General features: G+C 39.1%; 1 protein-coding gene across 1 annotated transcript in view; it reads left to right on the top strand.

Moving 5' to 3' along the window:
• The first annotated feature begins 1,576 nt into the window (after positions 1-1,576).
• Positions 1,577-20,512, top strand: part of LOC136886129 (ankyrin repeat domain-containing protein 27) — a 43,197-nt gene continuing 24,261 nt past the window's right edge. Inside the window, exons 1-4 of the mRNA XM_067158878.2 lie at positions 1,577-1,730; positions 7,536-7,641; positions 9,643-9,673; positions 14,527-14,665. Coding sequence (XP_067014979.2) covers positions 1,683-1,730; positions 7,536-7,641; positions 9,643-9,673; positions 14,527-14,665 — 324 coding nt within the window. The 5' untranslated portion in view covers positions 1,577-1,682. The remainder of the gene's footprint in view (positions 1,731-7,535; positions 7,642-9,642; positions 9,674-14,526; positions 14,666-20,512) is intronic.

The following is a 20,512-nucleotide window of genomic DNA, read 5'->3' as shown; positions in this document are numbered from 1 at the left end:
ACCAAACCTTTTCGGATCTGCTTGTGCAACCATAAGCACAACAGCCGATCATGCTTTTCCTTCATAACTCAGACCTCAGAAATACGTAAATGCGTATACATTTAAAAACTAATATCGGCTAATAAACCCCATGCTTAATAAAAATGTTACATTTCTCTGTGGAAAAATTAAATAATCATAAATAATGTTTTTCAATAAAATGTGTGACACGATGTTACCTATCAACCGTGTAGGCTCTGATGATCGTTGGGTAGCCATAACATTCAGATCTACGGCCTGTGCATCTCTCTTAATACAGGCTCATGGCCAATGCAGACTGTAGGTACAGGTGTTAAAGCCGCTCTCTCCTCTGATTAACATTTATAGATAAATTCGCGTCACACGTTTTGTTATTAATACATGACATTTCGAAAAGGAGGGAGAGTTGCGGCACATGACACAATTACGTTTTCAGGATAGACCTTGAAAAGAGTTGGTAATTACTGATACCTCAGCATCACTCTTCAATCTAATGGAACCTCTTACAGAATACTCTGCAGAGAAGGAAAGGCAGCAGCTGTATAAGGGATAGACGTCATAGAAAACCCCATCATGATCTCGTTAGAAACAACAATGCTTCTCTTCCGCAGGAAAAATTCTCCCTACTCTTACCTATTGTATTCAGCTCATTTGGAACCACCTTACAACGACCGACTTAGAAACCCTAGAAGAGTAAAAGCCAGATTCCCGAAAACAATACTGGGGATAGCCAAAACAGCGCCGTCAATACTAGCATATGAACTTGCAAAAGAACCCCTTTTCATGGTAGATTTGAGGTAAATCCTACAGCTACCATCTACGCCACAAGGAGAAGAAGTCCTTAGGGAAAGAAGACAAAACCAAGAGGAAATATAGTCGGAATTTTTCACAACAGAGACCATGCTAGACAAAAGATGGAGTGGACCAAATCAGTTTTTGTGAAGTGCCATCGCATGACTATCTGCACACGGATTTCATCATAAATTGTGCATGGAAACATACTTCCGTGACCCATCACAAGACTATCATACACGGATTTCATCATAAATCGTGCATGAAAACATACCTCCATGACCCAAGTGAAGATTGGTTACGCAAGCTATGAAACAAAGTGTGTGAGCGGTATCACTTTATATTTTGTGCAAAGAGATACAAGACGCTAAATGCATATAGCAAAGAATAATGCATTTTGTATCTATTTTCGAACGAAGCGCCCCTCCCTCTCTAAACCATACTTATTACAATATATAGTAAGATATGTGTTATTTAAAGTTGAAATAGGTGGCCTAAAATTCATTGATATTGCATAAAGAAACAGAGGACTTGCCCTGTGCGAAATATATAGATCACCTAGCGAAACATTTGGCTAAAAGATGGATGATCCTATGGAATAAAGTACGCGTTGGCCATACCGTCCCCATGTAGTCTTTATGTGATGCTCTTTGGCAGTTGTGCTTGCTCTGACATCTACTGACAAAACACAATCTGGAACAGTTCGGAATGCTGAGCTATTGCATTCCTCGTATTTTGTAAATCATATGTTTGTCCAGTTGTTGTATTGTGTCATGCAACGATCACGATATTTCAAGGTTCTGTTTGTATTGCTGTTCGTCTATGATAGTACATGGTGATCACGCTATTAATTTACCATACAGTATTCCACAATGTCGTCCGACGAAATCGAATACAATCCTTTCTATCATATTTTACAGGCAAGTATAGTTCTACAGGTGTATTTGACAAAAATGGTGTGAATGTAACCTTACACGAATTTCATGCTCATAACATTATATCCTCTCCTTGGAACTACTAGGTTTCTGAGAAATTATCTCAGACATTGACTTTTGTTACTTTTTAAAATTTAAAGTATGGTATATTTATACCACTGATCTTCAGAAACAAGATTACAGCTTCGGTTTCAAGTGACTCATCTTGATTTATATGAATCTAATCACCTGTTTAAGTACCTCCTAGTGGTCTTCACCAAAATCTTCAGTTTTTAATAGTGATCCTAAAACGATTCCAGGAAAAGACTGCTCTTTTATTTTTACGGAACTGTGTAATGAACCTACTTACATGGTGGGGTCATGTGAGGTGAAAGGAGGAAATTAAATTTACCTTAGAGACTGTAAACTCTGTAGTGAATGGTAAGGGAAGCTAGGGGAGGCCTGGGAGATTATGCACATTATTTTTGACATATGGAAATCGAGGAGGCTATTGTAAAAGTAGAGCATTGTGGAAATTGACAGAGTACTGGATTCATATCATTTATGGTGTAAATATGTTTGTACATTGACTTTTAAGCAACTTTGAGTCTAGGACGAATCTAGCTTTGTTTTCTCGTAGGGTCCTTTATGTTGTTCAAAGAACACAAATATGTGGCAGTCTTCTGATTATTTTTTCCAACATCATGTGGCTATAGTTCCACATGCTTGCAAAAGGCATTGTAACAGATCTTCACAACCGTTGATGGAAGATTGTTTTTCCTTATGGTCAAATTCACCCAACAACAACTTGGGTGACTGAGGGGACCAAGTCAGTACGTGTAAAACTCCTGATGTTTCTTTATTACTTACATACTTTATGCAGTTTTGGTGTGTGTTTTGGGTCATTGTCCTGCTGTAAACAAACCCTCTTCCAATGAGTTGAGTTCTAGATGGTACTGCATTGACCGGGCGAGTTGGCCGTGCGATTAGAGACGCACAGCCGTGAGCTTGCATTTGGGAGATAGTGGTTTCGAACCCCACTATCGGCAGCCCTGAAGATGGTTTTCCTTGGTTTCCCATTTTTACACCAGGCAAATGCTGGGTTTGTACCTTAAGAACACGGCTGCTTCCCTCTCAATCCTAGCCCTTTCCTATCGTATCGTCGCCATAAGACCTGTCTGTGTTGGTGCAGCATGAAGCAAATTGAAGGGTCTCTAGTCTTTGCTTCAAAGCAGAACAAACACCTGATCGAGAAATACCTAATTTTTCAGCTATCTGCCAGTTTGTCCAATCAGCTGTCTTACACACACTTATACTAGATCTGCAGTAAGTCTATATCCTCCAAAAATTGCGGCAGTACTGAAGATGAGTCAGTGTTGGAAAACAGACCAACCAATAGACACATCCAAAATACCTACATATTATAGCTAACAGTGGATGATTTGAACAACAAAAGCCAGCTTCACACTTGTATCAGATCTGTATATCTGCATGAAGAATTGGACGCGATTATGATACAGCCGTTTTTTGACATGTCTTCCTGGTCTGTATCATGTATCTGTTAGTTTTCCACCCACCGGTCTTGTATCATCTATTGAGTGTCCGGCTCCATGGCTAAATGGTTAGCGTGCTGGCCTTTGGTCACAGGGGTCCTGGGTTCGATTCCCGGCAGGGTCGGGAATTTTAACCATAATTGGTTCATTTTGCTGATAAGGGGGCTGGGTGTATGTGTCGTCTTCATCATCATTTCATCCTCATCATGACACCCAGGTCGCCTATGGATGTCAAATCAAAAGACCTGCATCTGGCAAACCGAACATGTCCTCGGACACTCCCGGCACTAAAAGCCATACGCCATTTCATTTCATTTCATCTGTTGAGTGTTGGCTCTCCAACTACAGGTGCCTGCTACCAGCTATTCTAAGAGCTTCGCGCAGATACTTTTTTTTTTTTTACATGATTCAATCGGGCTCCCAACATCATTTGCGATTTCTTCCTGTGTGTCATTCTTTTTCAACCAATTACAATGGTGTGTATCCTTTGGGTCCCACAAAACTGTCTTCAGTTGATTATAACTTATCAACTATTGAACTTCTTCCATGGGCCACTCCAAATCCATTTTTCTTCAAATCAAAGGATACCCAAACAAATGTTGATGCAAAACTAAATGAAGTCAGAAGGACAATGAATTGGGTCTCTGAGCATGCGCAGCATATAAGGTGATGATACGGACTGCCGATGGGGGAAACGTCCCGTCCACACTGTCCGTATTTGTATAGCATATCTTCCCTTTGATGCTACGGCAAAAGACCAGCTCTTGGTTGGAACATTCCCCATCCGAGCGTTATATCATATTTGATACACGATTTTGACATAGAACTGTGTTTTCATAAGGTCGATCAGGATTTAAAAAAAAAAAAAAAAAAAAAAAATACACATACAGTGATCTGATAAAAGCATGGACCCAGCTGAAGACGAGAAAGTCTTTTAAAGTTTGTAAATGCTTTGGCATAGCAGTATAACAGAATCCAGGTCAATGTTTGGTGAACGCAGGCTGAAAGTTATATTACAAGTATCACTCTCCAGAAACCTGTATATTGTAATCTGCCTGTTAAGGTGTTAAGTCTTTAACGGCCTGACTTCATGGTTAGACGGTTCAAGCCCATTGGGTGGAAAATATTTTTACCATCAGAATGGTGGCCAAGAGGATCGGAGAGTTTATGGTATACAATTTATTTTAATCACTAGATTGCGCACCAAGAACTGGTATTGAATTCCAAACCTCTCTGCAGTGCTCATATGGAGTGAGGTCATATGATGCTGTTGATGGTGATTCGTCGATTGGATGGTGACTTGAAGCCTTGAGGAGACATCTGTGTTATTCGACAGGAGTAGGGTACATGTCTACCCCTCTCCCCACCTCATGATCATCATTTTACACCTAGACAGACAAATAGATGTGCACCAGGCGAGTCAAAAATGTCCTTGGTCACTCCTGACACTAAAAACCATACACTAAATAGATATATAAATAAACAGAACGGTGCTCAGAAGGAAAATTGTGGAGGTGGCGGATCTATTCGTAGAGAAACCCAGGAGAACAAGAAGGGTGTTCTCAAATGAGGAACGAGCAAATGCGAGCCAGAGATTGAAGGAGTATTGGCATAAAAAGAGAGAACATCAACAGTTAAAGAAGTTGTGTAGTCGTAACCCATAGGAGGTTGAAATGATCCTAAATAAGTTTCCTAGGGAGTCTTTCATTTTCATGCCCTTCATGGCCCTTCTCTTTCTTTTGTTTATACCTTCATTCTTTTGAAGTGTTGGACCTCTTCCTCTTTTTCCTTCTGGTTATAATAAGAGCAGATGGTTCCTCTTAAAACAGTAATCACCACCAGCACCATTTCTCTCTCTCTCTCTCTCTCTCTCTTGTTGAATTTTGTAGGTTTATCTCAATATTGTCATCTTCTTCCTTCAGAGCTCTCTGATGACTATCATTCACTCCTGTGTAAGGTTTGCTGTATTGTGGATGTCGAACCACAGCTGTAAGTTCTCTGCCCATGAACATGTTTCTCTTCTATCTTACAATCTGTAATTCAGGCTGTATTAGTCACTTCAGAGGATGTGATCAATATAATTTGTTAAGAAGGAAGCCATGTTTTCCATATTCGAATCGGTTCCTCTGTACCCCTCATCCAGCTCCTGCTGGGTCAGGGCATTTATAACACTTCTCCACCTTCATCCATTCCTCTGCCGTCATTTTTCCCCAGTCCAGGTTTCTCCTTCTTGCACTCCTCTTCATTGAATTGATCCACCTTCTTCAAGGTCTCCCTCTCGTTCTCTTTCCCTCGAACTTCATCTCCATCATCTGTTTTTATATTCTTTCCTCCTACATCCTCTTTACATGATCAAACAGTCTTAGTTTACTCCTATAAGTTCTCTCATTTAGCTTTTCCATTTCGACCTCCTCACATCTTTGTTTCTCAGTATGTCTTTCGTATCATACTTCTTAGGTATTTAATTTCACTGGCTTGAATTCTACTCTCCTCCCTACCTCTCATTGTCCAAGTCTCCGCCGCATAAGTCAATATGGATCCATAATACATTTTGTACATTATCTCTTTACACTTCTTTGGTACTTCCTTATTCCAGATTTGGTTACATGATCAAAATAGGCATGCAAAAGAGAGTTTAAGAATCCAGCATGGAGTGTTTTGCCAGGCGTCACAACACACTACACAAGGCTGTTAACTTACATTCGACTAGTAACAACATCCTTGATCTGGATTGGTTACATCTTTGGATAGTGACAAGAACATGAGATCGAAGCATTCTATGTTCAACAATATAGAAAATTTCAGTTAATGAACGTCGACTTGCCCACTGTGGCTTAGAGTTGTCTAGTGTGTGTATGATAGGAAAAACTTAAAACGGTCCACCGTTAGTATTAGTCACTTCAGAGGATGTGATCAATATAATTTGTTAAGAAGGAAGCCGTGTTTTCCATATTCGAATCGGTTCCTCTGTACGTGGACCGTTTTAAGTTTTTCCTATCATCCTTTCTCAGTTCAATACGGACAAAAATGAAATTCCTAGGTTTAAATAGTGTGTGTATGCTTCAAAACAATGAGCCGGTGTGATCAGTTGCATCGATGCCTCGACACAACAACGCATCACTGTTTCGAAGCAGTGAGATTGTTTCGTGTGTTGTGTCGCGTGAGCAGAAACTCTAGTCATTCCGTACATGTCAGCTGCTTTGATGCTCCGAAACAGCAAAGCTTTGAAACAGACGGTGCTTTGTAATTATCCTCTCGCCTCAATAGAAACACTTCACATGACATTACCCTGAAGATGAGCCGAAACTCGTTATTAGATGCTTCATATTCGGAACCGTGAGTCAAGTTACTAACAGAACAATGTTATGTTTTTATTTTACTCGGAAATAGGACATTACTCTCCTCAAAGCTGGGTGATACTATAACAGAAAGACACTCCTGTTTGTCAAGTGCAGTAGTTTTGAAAATGATTTTTTTAAACTTCAATTTGAAGTAGATTTTTAAATTCGATTAGATCAAGTCTATTACTGTACACTGACCTTGGACTCCTCTTAGATTTAATTACTCATTTTATAATCATTCAAATTAGTTTATTTAATTTATTTTTATGGATATGTATTGTCGTACTGCTCTCTTTCTTAAGGCTAAAACAGTTTATTTTTCAAAACTCGAGCTGGAATAAAAGAGTTGGCATCACAAATTTCCAACATGCAGTACTGCTCAGCCCACTTCCGTGAGACCATTTTGAGTCTTCCAACAGTAACCACAGAGCTCGATATATGTTTGCGGAATGCCTGCCCAAACCATGCTAAGAATAATATTCAGTAAACCACATCTTCTCTAAATTCTAGGTATTGCCAGACAATAGCCAGCAACTTAAATTCTTCGATTAAAATGCGTTATTCTTGGAGTAAATATTATGTCGGAATATTCCCGACATATGAGCTTAAAGGGATTTAAGTATATGCACTATAAAACATCGTGGTTTTTTTTCCTAAATATTTATAGGTCAACAAACGTTTATCCTCTAAAAATTACATTTTAATAATTACCCAAAATTTTTAATGGAAACCACCTTCCCCACCCCCCCCCCCTTTGTCCTGGTTAACAGAAGTTCTGCTGTATCATTTCTTTGGCCATCAGCCATCCACAGTTTACAAATACCCTTGCATTTGGAGAATTTATAAAATTAAATATTTCTTTGCTGGTCAATTTTTGTGAAGTTGAGTGTACTTAAATTGTATTCTTTTCTTTGCAGAATAAATATAGAAAGAAGTATGAGCCAGCTTTGTCCAAATGCTGGACTATTTGCATTCCTTGTTCGGCTGCCTTGAGAGGTATCGAGGTAACGGAACAGTTTGTGGGTAAGTACGTTTTTGCTCTTTTTTATCTCCTCTTCCTCCTCATCATGAATTCCTTCCAGCGAGCCAGGTAGGATGTTTAAGATCAATTTGCCTCCATTTATTATGTCCTGGTATGCTGCTTCTCTCTAGGGCATCCCATGTTTCGCCTCTCTTCTCTATGTCTTCTCTTATCTGGTCTAACCACCTTTTTCTAAAGTGTCCATTGGTCTTCATCCTGGAACAATCTTTTCAAAATACTTTAGTTTGAGTTGCCTGCATCCGTTTAACGTGTCCTAGCCACTTCAGCCTTGCAACACTCAGCCTTTCTTCCATGGTCAGGTTGCTCTTCGTATCTGATCTTTCCTAATTCTGTCCTTCCTTGACCGAGCTCGACAGCTGCAGTCGTTTCAGTGCGGCCAGTATCCAGTATTCGGGAGATAGTAGGTTCGAACCCCACTGTCAGCAGCCCTGAAAATGGTTTTCCGTGGTTTCCCATTTTCACACCAGGCAAATGCTGGGGCTGTACCTTAATTAAGGCCACGGCCGCTTCCTTCCCACTCCTAGCCCTTTCCTGTCCCATCGTCGCCGTAAGACCTATCTGTGTCGGTGCGAAGTAAAACAACTAGCAAAAAAAAAAAAAAATTGTCCTTCCTTGGTTTCTGTATAACAGCAGCTTGCAGTTGATATACTTCTCTTTTATGTATGATGCAACTCTCGAGACTATACGTCATGATGGGCAGGAGATAAGTCTTAAACATGGTCAGTTTAGCCCTCTGAGCAACTCCCTTGTCCCATACTATGTTCCGTACTTGATGGAAGAAGTTGGATCCTTTTTGCACCCTGCTCAACACACCGTTCTTGGCCCTTCCGTCATTTGATATTGTACTCCCCAGATATTTCAAGGTGTTCACGCATTCAATCTTCTCTCCTTTGAGGGTGAGGTTACAAGGAGCATTTGTCCTGCTAACTTTTCTTTACCGCTGTTTTGGTCTTGCTCACAGTCAACTTATATTCTTTAAACTTTGTATTCCAAAGATCCAGTCTCCTCTGAACATCTCTCTGTGCTTCTCCCCAGATGGCAACATCATCAGCAAAAACATATACATTAAGATCTTCCTTATGTATTCTTTGACTTTCTTTATAATAGTATCCATGAGTGAAATGAAGAGAACTCCTGCGGGACTAAATTCTGGCATCTTGGCGCCTCCGAAAGAAACATAAAAGTAGTTAGTGGGACATAAGGCATATAACATTATTATTACCTGCTGTGGTAATGTAGTACACCATACAGTCAGCAGCTCAATAGAACCAAGGGCTTCATGCAGAGGAGCCTTCTTGGGAGCACGATGGCCTTTCATACAAATAAATGCCTCGGAAACCCATCGGGTAGCATCCGCACTACAGGTTACGGGTGGCTTTGAGGGAGTCTGTCTCCACTTTGGAAGCGGCCTGTAAGATCCCATGGGGGTTTGGTGTCAGCAAGGACATGCAGTTGTAAAACTCTGCTCCACAATCAACTGTGCCATGACAAATCATTTGAGAGTAATTAAAAAGGTTAGGGTGCTCCCTGAAGTAATGCGCACCTAGATCCCCCTGTATGTGTGAGAAATGGACGAGCGGTACGGCGGGAACCATGACTACAGTTAAAGAACTAATAAAAGAAGATACAACAGATAGGTGGTGGTGGTGGTGGTGATGATGATCCACCTACCAAAATGTATCTCTTTACAGATTATGCAGTATCTATAACAGAAGATCTTGTAAAAATAATGGGCTTGATTTACTTGTAGCAAAAACTTGAATATCTTTAAAAGAATTCTCTGCTTACAATGGCAGATAAAAATATTAATTAATCTATCTATATTGTACTTTTGTATGTTTTCTATTTCTCCCCTTCCTCACTGATCTGTTTCCTGCTACATGTTCCTTTTGATGTTCCTGTCATTCTATTATTTGCACTTGTTTGTTCCTTTGCATTAATTTTTGCCTGTTATTTTATTTTTTGTTCTCTTTTTCTTACAGAACTCCACATCCTCAGACATATCGACCACAAGTAAGTACTGCTCCTTATAAATGGATATTAAACCACTGGTAGTATTTTTTTCACTTACACAGATAGTGTTCTAGGGCTAGGAAGGAGATGGGTATGGCTTTATCATACAAAGTGATCCATATAATACTGGCGGGTATGGCTTTATCATAAAAAGTGATCCATATAATACTGGCGGTTTTAAAAAAATAATATATACCGAGGGTTTGAACCCCACTGTCGGCAGCCCTGAAGATGGTTTTCCCTGGTTTCCCATTTTCACACCAAGCAGATGCTGGGGCTGTGCCGTAATTAAGGCCACGGACACTTCCTTCCCACTCCTAGCCCTTTCCCGTCCCCTCGTCGTCGTGTACAAAGAAGCAGATCAATCAATACTGATCTGCATTTAGGGCAGTCGCCCAGGTGGCAATTCCCTATCTGTTGCTTTCCTAGCCTTTTCCTAAATGATTTCAAAGAATTTGTACAACACAAAATGTTTATTGTTGAAGCTTGTTTACTCAGTACAAAATATGTTTCTCTAACTTGCTTCTTTTGCTGAATGTACATTAAATCCGTAATCTGAATAAGCTGGAGGATGTCTTGGAAAATGATACATATATAGAAATCTAACCTAATATGTACAATAAGTTTCTCGTTGCCAACAATGCAAATAAATATCCCTATAATTGTTGCCTAAGTTGATCATGAGAAGAGTTGTAGCAGATGGCTTTATAAGTTTACAATCTTAAAATGACTGATATCAGTAAAGAAAATGTATCAAGCGATAGAGCCATGCAAAGAAGATAGGATGAAGCTAGCATTAGTCCATTTTCAAGAGGCATGACCTGTGCGCCTGACTTACGGTGTAGGCTAGTCATTGGACAGCTGCTAACAGCCTGTCAGTCTTTTCCGCCTGCTCGCCTATATACACACATTTAAACCTAGGAATTTCATTTTTGTCCGTATTGAACTGAGAAAGGATGATAGGAAAACTTAAAACGGTCCACCTTTTCAATACAAAAATTCATTAGTTAGTCAGATCATAGAAAGAATGATGAACTCTTCTCAGAAGAACTCTTAAGGTTTCACCTTACTTTTTCCTGCCTGCTGGCTCTTTAGAAGTGTGTGCGCGCGCGTTTTGTATTCAAGAATCATTCAAGGCAAACATTTTCGCACTGCAAGTTATGTGGTTAAGCTTATTTTTAATATGCATAACTTTGCTTTCTCAACGATGCATGTGTTTCTACATTCGTCCCTGTTTTTATCTCCTCGTAAGATGTGTATTATTTAATGTAACACCTTGTGTAAAAAACTGGGTTATATGAAGGAGTTATATCATGTTCAAAATCATGCTTTCACGTCTCTGCACAATATTTAAAATAAAATTTTACCGTTGGTCTTTAGAGCTATTGTTGAGAGTGAAGGAGAATTTCCTGTTGTGTATGTTTATCAGGAACTCAAGGGAGACTTCATTAGTTAGTCGAAACATAAAAAAAATGATGAACTCTTCTTAGAAGAACTCTTAAGGTTTCACTTTACTTTGTCCTGCCTGCTGGCTCTCCAGAAATGTGTGCGCGTGTGTTTTTATATTCAGGAATCATTCAAGAAGAACACCTTCGCACTGCAAGATGTGTGGTTAAGGTTATTTTTAATATGTATAACTTTTGTTTTCTCAACGATTCATTTGTTTCTATATTCGTCCCTGTTTTTATCTCCTTGTAAGATGTGTATTGTTTAATGTAACACCTTGTGTAATATAAATGCCTACATCTTGCCTATTTCCCACATTTTGGCTGATGATGATGCAAACACAGCGTCGAAACTAGTTCCAAGTGCAAATACATGTTATAAATAAATATAACATTTTTGTATTGAAAAGGTGGACCGTTTTAAGTTTTCCTATCATCCTATACACACACACACACACACACACACACACACACACAAACACACATACATACCACAGGCGGGCTGACGTCACAGACGCTGACTGTGTAGCGTGCCAACTTCAGACAGGTGAGGTGGCACCACAACAGTCACCATAAGACCTACCTGTGGCTGTGCAACATAAGCAACTTGAAAAAAAAAAAAAAAACACCATTATCATTATTGCATGGATTCTGGCAGATTTTATTTTAAGCAACATTAGAACTATGGGAGTTTAGTTCTGTGATGTATCCAAGTGATGTCATAGTCCACATCTTACTCCTTTTCTCCCTCAGTATCAAATTCAATCACAGTTACACACAGCCCATCTGGTGGCAGTGTTCATTACAGTGTCAAATCTCTATGATCTGATACTGTGGTTAGCCGGTTTGAGTCCTGTTAGTGAAAAAACAATTTCACCTCCAGAAAGTTGACTGGGCAGGAGAAGTGGTGGCATATGATTTCTAGTCACTAAATTGTTTGTCAAAAGCCTGGATTGAATTCCAAACCTTTATGCAATCTTTATGTGAAATGGATGTGACATTGTTGACAGAAATTTGTTCATTGGATGGAGTTGTTAAGCCTTGAGCAGACCCCTTCATGTTAATTGACAGGCATAAAACTTCTTCGCATTTCCCTGGAACTTGTTCATTCCACGCTATATCCATCACACTTTGATAAAATCCATTTGCTTGTTGTACTCTCTCCTGTTCATGTCTATCTTTCTTTATATCACCTGATTTGTTACTTGTTTCTTCCTCTGTATTACTTACATACAGTTATCAGCAGTTGAATTAGATATTCCGAGCTAGTTGCATGTACCCCACCCCCTTTCTGATGACTATGGCAATGCAGCATGGCAGGGACTCTGCAAGGTACCAGAAGTGTGGGAAGTTGTACTTTTCCATGACCACTGCACAGCCTCTCGTCATGCACAGAGATTGTTCAGAACAGGATGAACAGCGTGCACACCTCTCTTAACAGCATCGTGGTTGAGTTCAATAGTATTGAGGTCGGGTGACCTTAGGGACCTGACAAACATCCTCACATCCATGGAGTGTTCATCGTACCAGTCAACCACGATTCAGGAGCTACTGTCTCACTGTGCAGTGTGCTAGAGGTGATCTGACAGTAGGTTCCTGTATCGTTCGTCAGTGAGAGACGCTGTCAGATGTACCAGGGGTCCCACTTCATCCTACGTGAACAGTTCCTATACAGTGATACAGACACTTCCAGCCTGAACTGAATCATGTTGACAAAAGAATTCATTGCTTTGAGTGCTTGGTGATGCACTTGTACCCTGCCATCGGCATGTACAAACTGGTACAGAGACTCATTTGTCCAGCCAATCTTTCTGTATGCTTTGAGATTTCAGAGGTGGTGTTCCTGTACCACAGTTGTTCTTTGTGTCTTGTGGCATGCGGTGAGCAGTGGTACCAAAGCAGACAGTGTCTTCTGTACCTCATTGCGAGGAGGTGGTCCTGGATGGTATGTCTCCTCACATTTCGTTGTTATCCAGCATTGCATTCATGAGTAATTTGTGCGCTGGTACCATGTATCCACTCATACCATCCAAGTCAGTTGACAGTAATCCCTGTCAATAACACATTGTACTTGACATCAGTTAACCTTGGTGGTGGTGATTTTGCCTGAATCTTCGTACATATGGTACACTCTGGACACATTGGTCCATGGAAGACCCTTGCCTGCACAAGTTCAGAAATACCATACGTATGGCACCAACAATCTGGCAGAGACGCCAAGCTACTACATTCGCCGGGCTGACCACAGCACCATTTTACCAAAACAGCAGCTATCTGTAATTCACTTGATTGTCAGTTTGTATCTCTTAGACTCCTTTTATCCTTTAGTGATTGTCCTATGTTCCTAGCCTTCTAACACCTATATTATCTTTTCTGTTTTTTTTATCTACCCTTTGCTTGTATATATATCAGATTTCTTCTTATCCCACGCTTCCCACATCAAGACAAGTCAATATGGCTCTTCTATGAGCATTGATACCTGCCCTCTTGGTGAAGCTAAGAAGCAGAAGCAAGCTATAGCTGAGTAAGCCCTATCGTTGGGCCAAGATATTCGAGTTGTTACCCTCACTAAACACTGCAGGTTTAGGATTATGTGGGAAGCTGTGGAAATACGTAAAAGTCATAAAAATTTCAGCAGGGACACTGGCTATCTATTAAGTAATATGTGATTGCCAGCCATTATGGATTTACATAGGTAGTTCTCTTCCATGTACTGTAATTATTATTTTGTTTTAGTGTTTTCCGAATCTGTACGTTCATCACCGGATGGTTCATTGCAGACTGTGTTAAGTGTTGTATTTTCATAACGTGTGTCCACCTTTTATGATCAACTCGAACTCATTATACTCTGTTTTTTCTACACACTTTCTTTCCATTCTTTAGCTCTGTTCTATTGTTCTCTCTTGTGAGTCGTGAGATGCACTTTAAATTTAGTATTTTTTAATTTCCATTTATGTCTTCTAACATTTGTCCCTGATTCATCACGTGACCTTCAGGTTACTTTGCAATGCACATACTGTGGAACTCGAAACATCTTAATTGGGGCTTAGATGGTGTCATCAGTTCCCACTTGGAATGCCAACAGCAAGCCATCTGGTGTCGAATGAGAGTACCACTTACTATAGACAAAGGGTGAAGCATTCTTAAACTCAAACCTTCATTATTGGAGAACTCTTCCTCGTGAACAGTCAAGATTTCCTTCTGAAGATGCGAAACTTAAAGAATTTCACCTTGTTTTCTTGACACTGCAAAAGCTTATGTCTACAGTTAGGGGCCGTGAAAGCATAGATCTCAACATTAGAAACAAACTCGTTGAGACTGAGAAGAGATGGATTGTGTTTACTAGCGTGTTGAATAATTGGTGTGTGTGCCATGGCCCTTAAATTAATCCTTGCTTTGTTTTTGCAGGACCTTGATGAGTACTGATGAGAAAGGCAGTCATATGTTCCACCTAGAAGGCAGCAGCTTGACTTTACATCAGGCTCCTCTCCAGATAGAGGAACCGTATGTTATTAAGATACTGTCTGTCGAGACAGGGTACAACAAGGTGGGTGTTCTTATCTTAACGCTAGAAGTGTGGAAGTATGAGGGGTACATCGTATGGATTTTGTTCTCCTCACAAATTCATCACAATGTGGCTGGTAGGCCTGTTATCTCAGTACATAATCCCTTAAGCTATGTGGATTTATTCTACCAGTGCACAGTGGTTCGAGCTCCCCCTATGGTTCCTTGGTAGAGTATCGACCTCTGGATTCCAGACTGAGAGTTGAAACTCAGCAAAGGTAGTCAGATTTTGAAGGAAGGAAAGAGTCCATTCGACAACTACGATATCAGCATGAAAAGACCGTGCAGGACGCATTGCGAGTTTACCTGTCAAAGTTTATTAACCTCTAAATCGGGTAATGACAAGTTGAACGTCCCTTGCCTTCGGAAACTGTTCTCTAACGGATGGGGCAAACTAACACATCCCAGTATATTGTCAAAGGTACTTTGATCATTTTACCTATGTCAGTAGCTTCCACATTTGGTGTTCAATGCTGTGCCATAATGTTTCAGTTTTATAAGTTTATTGCATCTATTGTATATCCATTCGTAATGGCTCCACGCCTCAAGGCCTGACGTAGCAAATACAGAATTGTTAGAAAATTGAGTCTATAGTTAAGACTGACTTACTTATTTAATCCTGCATCCAGGTTGGTCAACGTAAAGGATTGGAGCCAGCTTCTCAGGGAGTGTCAAATTTGGTTCAGTTTAACGTGGGATCCAAGAGATTATTCGATGCACCGATAACCGTGTCATCAACTTCGACCTTACTGATGGACGTCTCCATCCGACACATCACGGCAATGTTACCCAACTCGAAAATGCAATACCTTAATTATAATATATCTTATCCTATTATTTTCATAAATAACACTTCAAGTTATCCATTTCTTATAACTATTTATTAAACATAATGAAGTAATAAAGAATAGGAAGAGAAAAATGTCACTATGTACAAACTGTCTTCCAATAGATACACATTTAAAGTTAAAAACTTCATGATTGTTCCGTATTGAATAGAGAAAATAAGATGATGTACAATATTATAGGGAAGGATCCACCTTTCAATACTCCGTAGTAAAAAGTAGTTACAACCTGTTTATTGGGACCGGTTTCAACACATTTAGAGTGTCGTCATCAGCCAATTAGCGAAGATCTTAAAATAACTAACATATTGAACACAGGCAAAGATGACACTCTAAATGTGTTGAAACCGGTCCCAATAAACAGGTTGTAACTACTTTTTACTACGGAGTATTGAAAGGTGGATCCTTCCCTATAATATTGTACATCTTCTTAATAGATACACACTCATTGAACAGCTGATTCCTCAATTTCTACAACTAGTTTTCATATCTTACTTCCTACTTTCTCTCTGTCATTAATTGAAATGAGTTCGCTTTTCTCTTTTTATATTTTCTTACAAGTTGAGATCGATCAATTACCATTTAAATCTGACCATTCACATTATCCTAAACTGATTTCTTTACATTCTTCTTCTTGGTCTATACCCTTAATTGAGAATTGGAGTTTAGCATCGTATCTAACCAAAATTATACTATTCAGCATCATCAGTTGAATATCCTAACTCAGGTACAATGTTCTTTCACTATTTATTCTGAATTTATCTGATCTGAATTATAGTTGAAATTTCTAATTGGACTTTATTATCTGACATTTTGTTATCTAAGATTTATTTATATGAAACTTTTATTGTGTCATCTGAAATTTATTATGACCTCAGTCATCTATTTAGGTTTCGGAAATGCTCAAGTTTCTTGTATGCAGCCAACATATGCTGTTATTAACCTATCATTCACAACAAAATATTTCCACATCTAACATACACATATTAAATTCATGTAACACATTAGCAAAGTTCACTAGGTCATACCTATTTTACATTCTGTATAAATGAGCATTAGAATTCGAACTTGTGCCAAGAATTTATTGTACTTTTATGGTGATATAATTTGACATTACATATGCTCTCGTGCCATTTATTGAATCATTTCATAATCTCGATCTTGACTTGGTCTGGAAAAGCGTAGTTCTGAATGTGTCAACTAACCCTATCATATTTCACTACCATGATATCTATTTGAAGTATGGAGGCTATCAGCTGATTAGGGACATTACTATGAGTTTTATTTAAGGTTGGAATCCACTGTAATCATAGTATTATACTGTTTTCTCGACAAAAACCATTGCCATACAATAACTACCAAGTATGATCCTCTTCTTGTGTCATCTAATGACCTTTCTTCAAAATCGACGAATACACCTTCATATCTTTTACATTTCCATATTTATGCTATTCAACTCTATGCATTTTTCATCTCATATCTTCTTAATATCTCTCATTCTTCATAACATTTAACTTGCCTCGACGTTATTGCTTCTACACTGGCTCATAGTTCACATAGGATCTATTTCTTCTTTGTACTGCTACATGCGATCCTCGTGTCTGGCTGCTGGTCCCCCGAGTGTCATCTCTGATCAGGGTGCTCGATCATCTTGAGCTAAATTATGTAATATTGGGCAGTCCATTCCATCATCTTAGGAGGACTCCATGGAGATCTCGTTCATGAAATCATAAGATACAATTTGTACGAAATAAGACACGTTGTTGCCGTTCATTAAATCTCTTAATATAGTTATTTCTCCAAGTATTTATGGTGAATATGTGATTTCTGAATATTGACTCTGATTTTCTTGGCTAATGGGAGTATTAAACACTTTGTTTTAATTCTTGATGGACTGTCTGATGTTGTGTGTAGCGCTCGTTTTCTTCCGATGTTATAGATCAATCTTCTGGAATTTTGGAATTTTCTTCACGTAATTTTCGCTGTATATTGGCAATTGGATTACAGATTCTTGTTGGTCTTCTCCTAGATGAGCTTCTTTCTTCTATATCGTTGATTTAATGTGATATTTTATCCTTCCAGCTTACTTGCCTATGTCCCTCAGAAAAAGCGATTCAAAAGTCGTTTTTCTTTCTTTTATGTTGTTTCAACACTCCAGCTCCCGTTTCGTGGTCTTTTACACGACTGTTATGATTCTATGCCTTCTGCTATGATGTTAATCTGGACTTCAGTGACATTGTGTATTTATTTATTCCATTTGATGCTACCGCCGGCCATTGTATTTAGTTCAGTCTCCTTAATATTTCCATTTTATTACTAGCGTAATCGTACAGTACTTACTTACTCACTCCCCAATTTCAGGTGGCTGTCACTATTCATTATTAAAAATAACAAATGTTAGGAAGACCTGACCTTTCTTTAAGTATAGTCTTTACAGTTTTTAGTACTTTTGTTGTTATACCACATATACATGAAACTCCTTGTCATTGTTAATCTGCGCACCCTGATTTTAGGAGAGAAAATTTCAAAAGAGAAAATTATGTTTAATTTGTTTTATCTGTAAGAAACAGAGAGAGAGAGAGAGAATCCACAAGTGATCGCTGCCCTAGAATAAGGGGTACCATACAGTAACAGCATTAAAGTGGTAGTAATACACCTAATGACATTCCAATTTATCTTAGGATAAAATGAGCTTACATATTTTTTAATTCTCAAACTCCCCAGTTGTACAGCTATCCCTGATGAGGAAAACTTTATTTTTCTTTACATATACTTTACATAATATATATCCTGCATAATTATGTACTCCAAAACAATAAAATATACATTTATTTTAAGAAATGCTTCATAATTGTCACATTCTGTTTCAAAGCATCTGGGACTTTACCAACACTAGCAAAAAAAAAAAAAAAAAAACTACACTTTTATCAAATTAATGTTCGTATGCAATAAAATATTGAAGTCAGTACAGTAATTGCATGCTTTCATACTTTATTCATGGGCACTTTCATCATCACTAGCAGAAGAATCATATCTGTTGTTACCAACTTCCATAGAGCGTCATCCTCAGTTTTGTCAGGTGAATAACATTGTCTGGCCTTGGTCTGTGTGGCCCATGACATGGCACATTCATCTTAAGATAAAATTCTAAAAGAATTTAAATGTATAACGTCCACCTGTTCAATACATGTTTGCCATTTCATAATTGGCCTCTCTAAAAAAACTCATGCTGAGCTGAGTGGCTCAGATGGTTTAGGCGCTGGCCTTCTGACCCCAACTTGGCAGGTTTGATCCTGGCTCAGTCTGGTGGTATTAAGTGCTCAGATACAACAGCCTTGTGTCGGTAGATTTACTGGCACGTACAAGAACTCGTGCGGGAATAAATTCTGGCACCTCGGCGCCTCCGAAGACCGTAAAAGTAGTTAGTGGGATGTAAAGCAAATAACATTATTTCTTAAAAAGCTACATAGGACATCTTTTGACCTGACCTAGCCATTACATTTCTTCATAGATTTTAAAAACTTCACTCTGTTTCCAGAAGCATGACAAATAGAACAACATTTCACACTCTTCACAATTTTAAGTATTTCCTCCAGCCAACCAATAGTTGTATTAAATACGGTTGAACCCACACCTGTTACAGCTAAATTCATTCAAGATTGAAGCTATGTACATTTGTCCTCTGGGCAAGGTCGAAACATGTCCTATGTAGCTTTTTAGACAGACCATTTATCAAATGGCAAACATGTATTGAACAGGTGGACTTTATACAGTTAAATTCTTTTAGAATTTTATCTTAGATATTTAAAGTGAATACGGAATCGGAATGAAGTTCGTTACTTGTAATGGTGCATTCATTACGGCAACACAGGCAAAACTAGATGATTACCCCCTGTGGGTGGGGGACACAGACAAAGAATACACCCATGGTATCCCCTGCCTGTTGTAAGAAGCGACTAAAAGGAGCGACCAAGGGATGATAAAATTAAAACCATAATACTACTTGTAATTAGTACCACAATGCGGGGAACACCATGGCTCGCTTATACTTGCGCATAGTACCACTATGTTAGGTACACAATAGGTTTGTGATTAGTAGCAATAGAGTGCGTTGGCGGCTTTTACAGTACCTGTGATTCGTACCCCATTATGAGCAACACCATGGTTCTGCCTCGCCTATGCTTGGTACCCACTCTGTGAGGAACACCACGGGCTAGTGCGGGTCCCTGTGTTTAGTCCACTTATGTGAGGAACGCCATAGGTTTGCATTGTCTGTAAGTAGCGCCGCAGTGTGGGAAACACCATAGGTCTGTGTTATATGTGCAAATTTCATTACCTGTGCATAGTACCTTACAGTGTGGAATACTGCGAATCTATGCTCATTTTGATTAGTAGCACAACATGGCACGGGGCCGATGACCTGGATTTTGGACCTGTTTCGACTAGAAGCATCATCGAGTCAGTATTGTGCTTTGGAAGCTGTCCCTTGGTCAATAATACTATAGTTTAACACTAAGTTTCTGGGAATGTGGGGCATTGCGGGTCGGATCCACTGATTGTTTTAACTTCATATCCATTCATTCTTCGTCCTCATCTTTTGAATTCTGGTCAGTAGAGGATTATGGATTTTTAAATTGTCATATCATTTTGTCTCATTTTGTACCATTAGAGGCTGATGGCCTAGAAGTTAGGCCTCTTTAAACAACAAGCATCATCATCATCATCGTTCATTTTTCGTCCTCACGTTTTGAATTCTAGTCGGTGGAGGATTTTGGATTTTATTTTGTCATTGCATTTTGTCTCATTTCGTACCATTAGGGGCTGATGACCTAGTTGTTAGGCCCCTTTAAAAAACAAGCATCATCAAACTAGATGATTACTAATATCAGGGGAAGGTAAGCAAACCGCTTGACAATTCTGATCAAGCGGATTACCTACCCAACCTATAGTGGGTCATTGAGGTGAAGCAATACCAACATTATTTC

Source organism: Anabrus simplex, chromosome X (assembly GCF_040414725.1).
Source record: "Anabrus simplex isolate iqAnaSimp1 chromosome X, ASM4041472v1, whole genome shotgun sequence".
Lineage (NCBI taxonomy): Eukaryota > Metazoa > Arthropoda > Insecta > Orthoptera > Tettigoniidae > Anabrus > Anabrus simplex.
The sequence above is the reverse complement of the archived record's forward strand: the minus strand, read 5'-3'. Positions and strand labels throughout refer to the sequence as shown.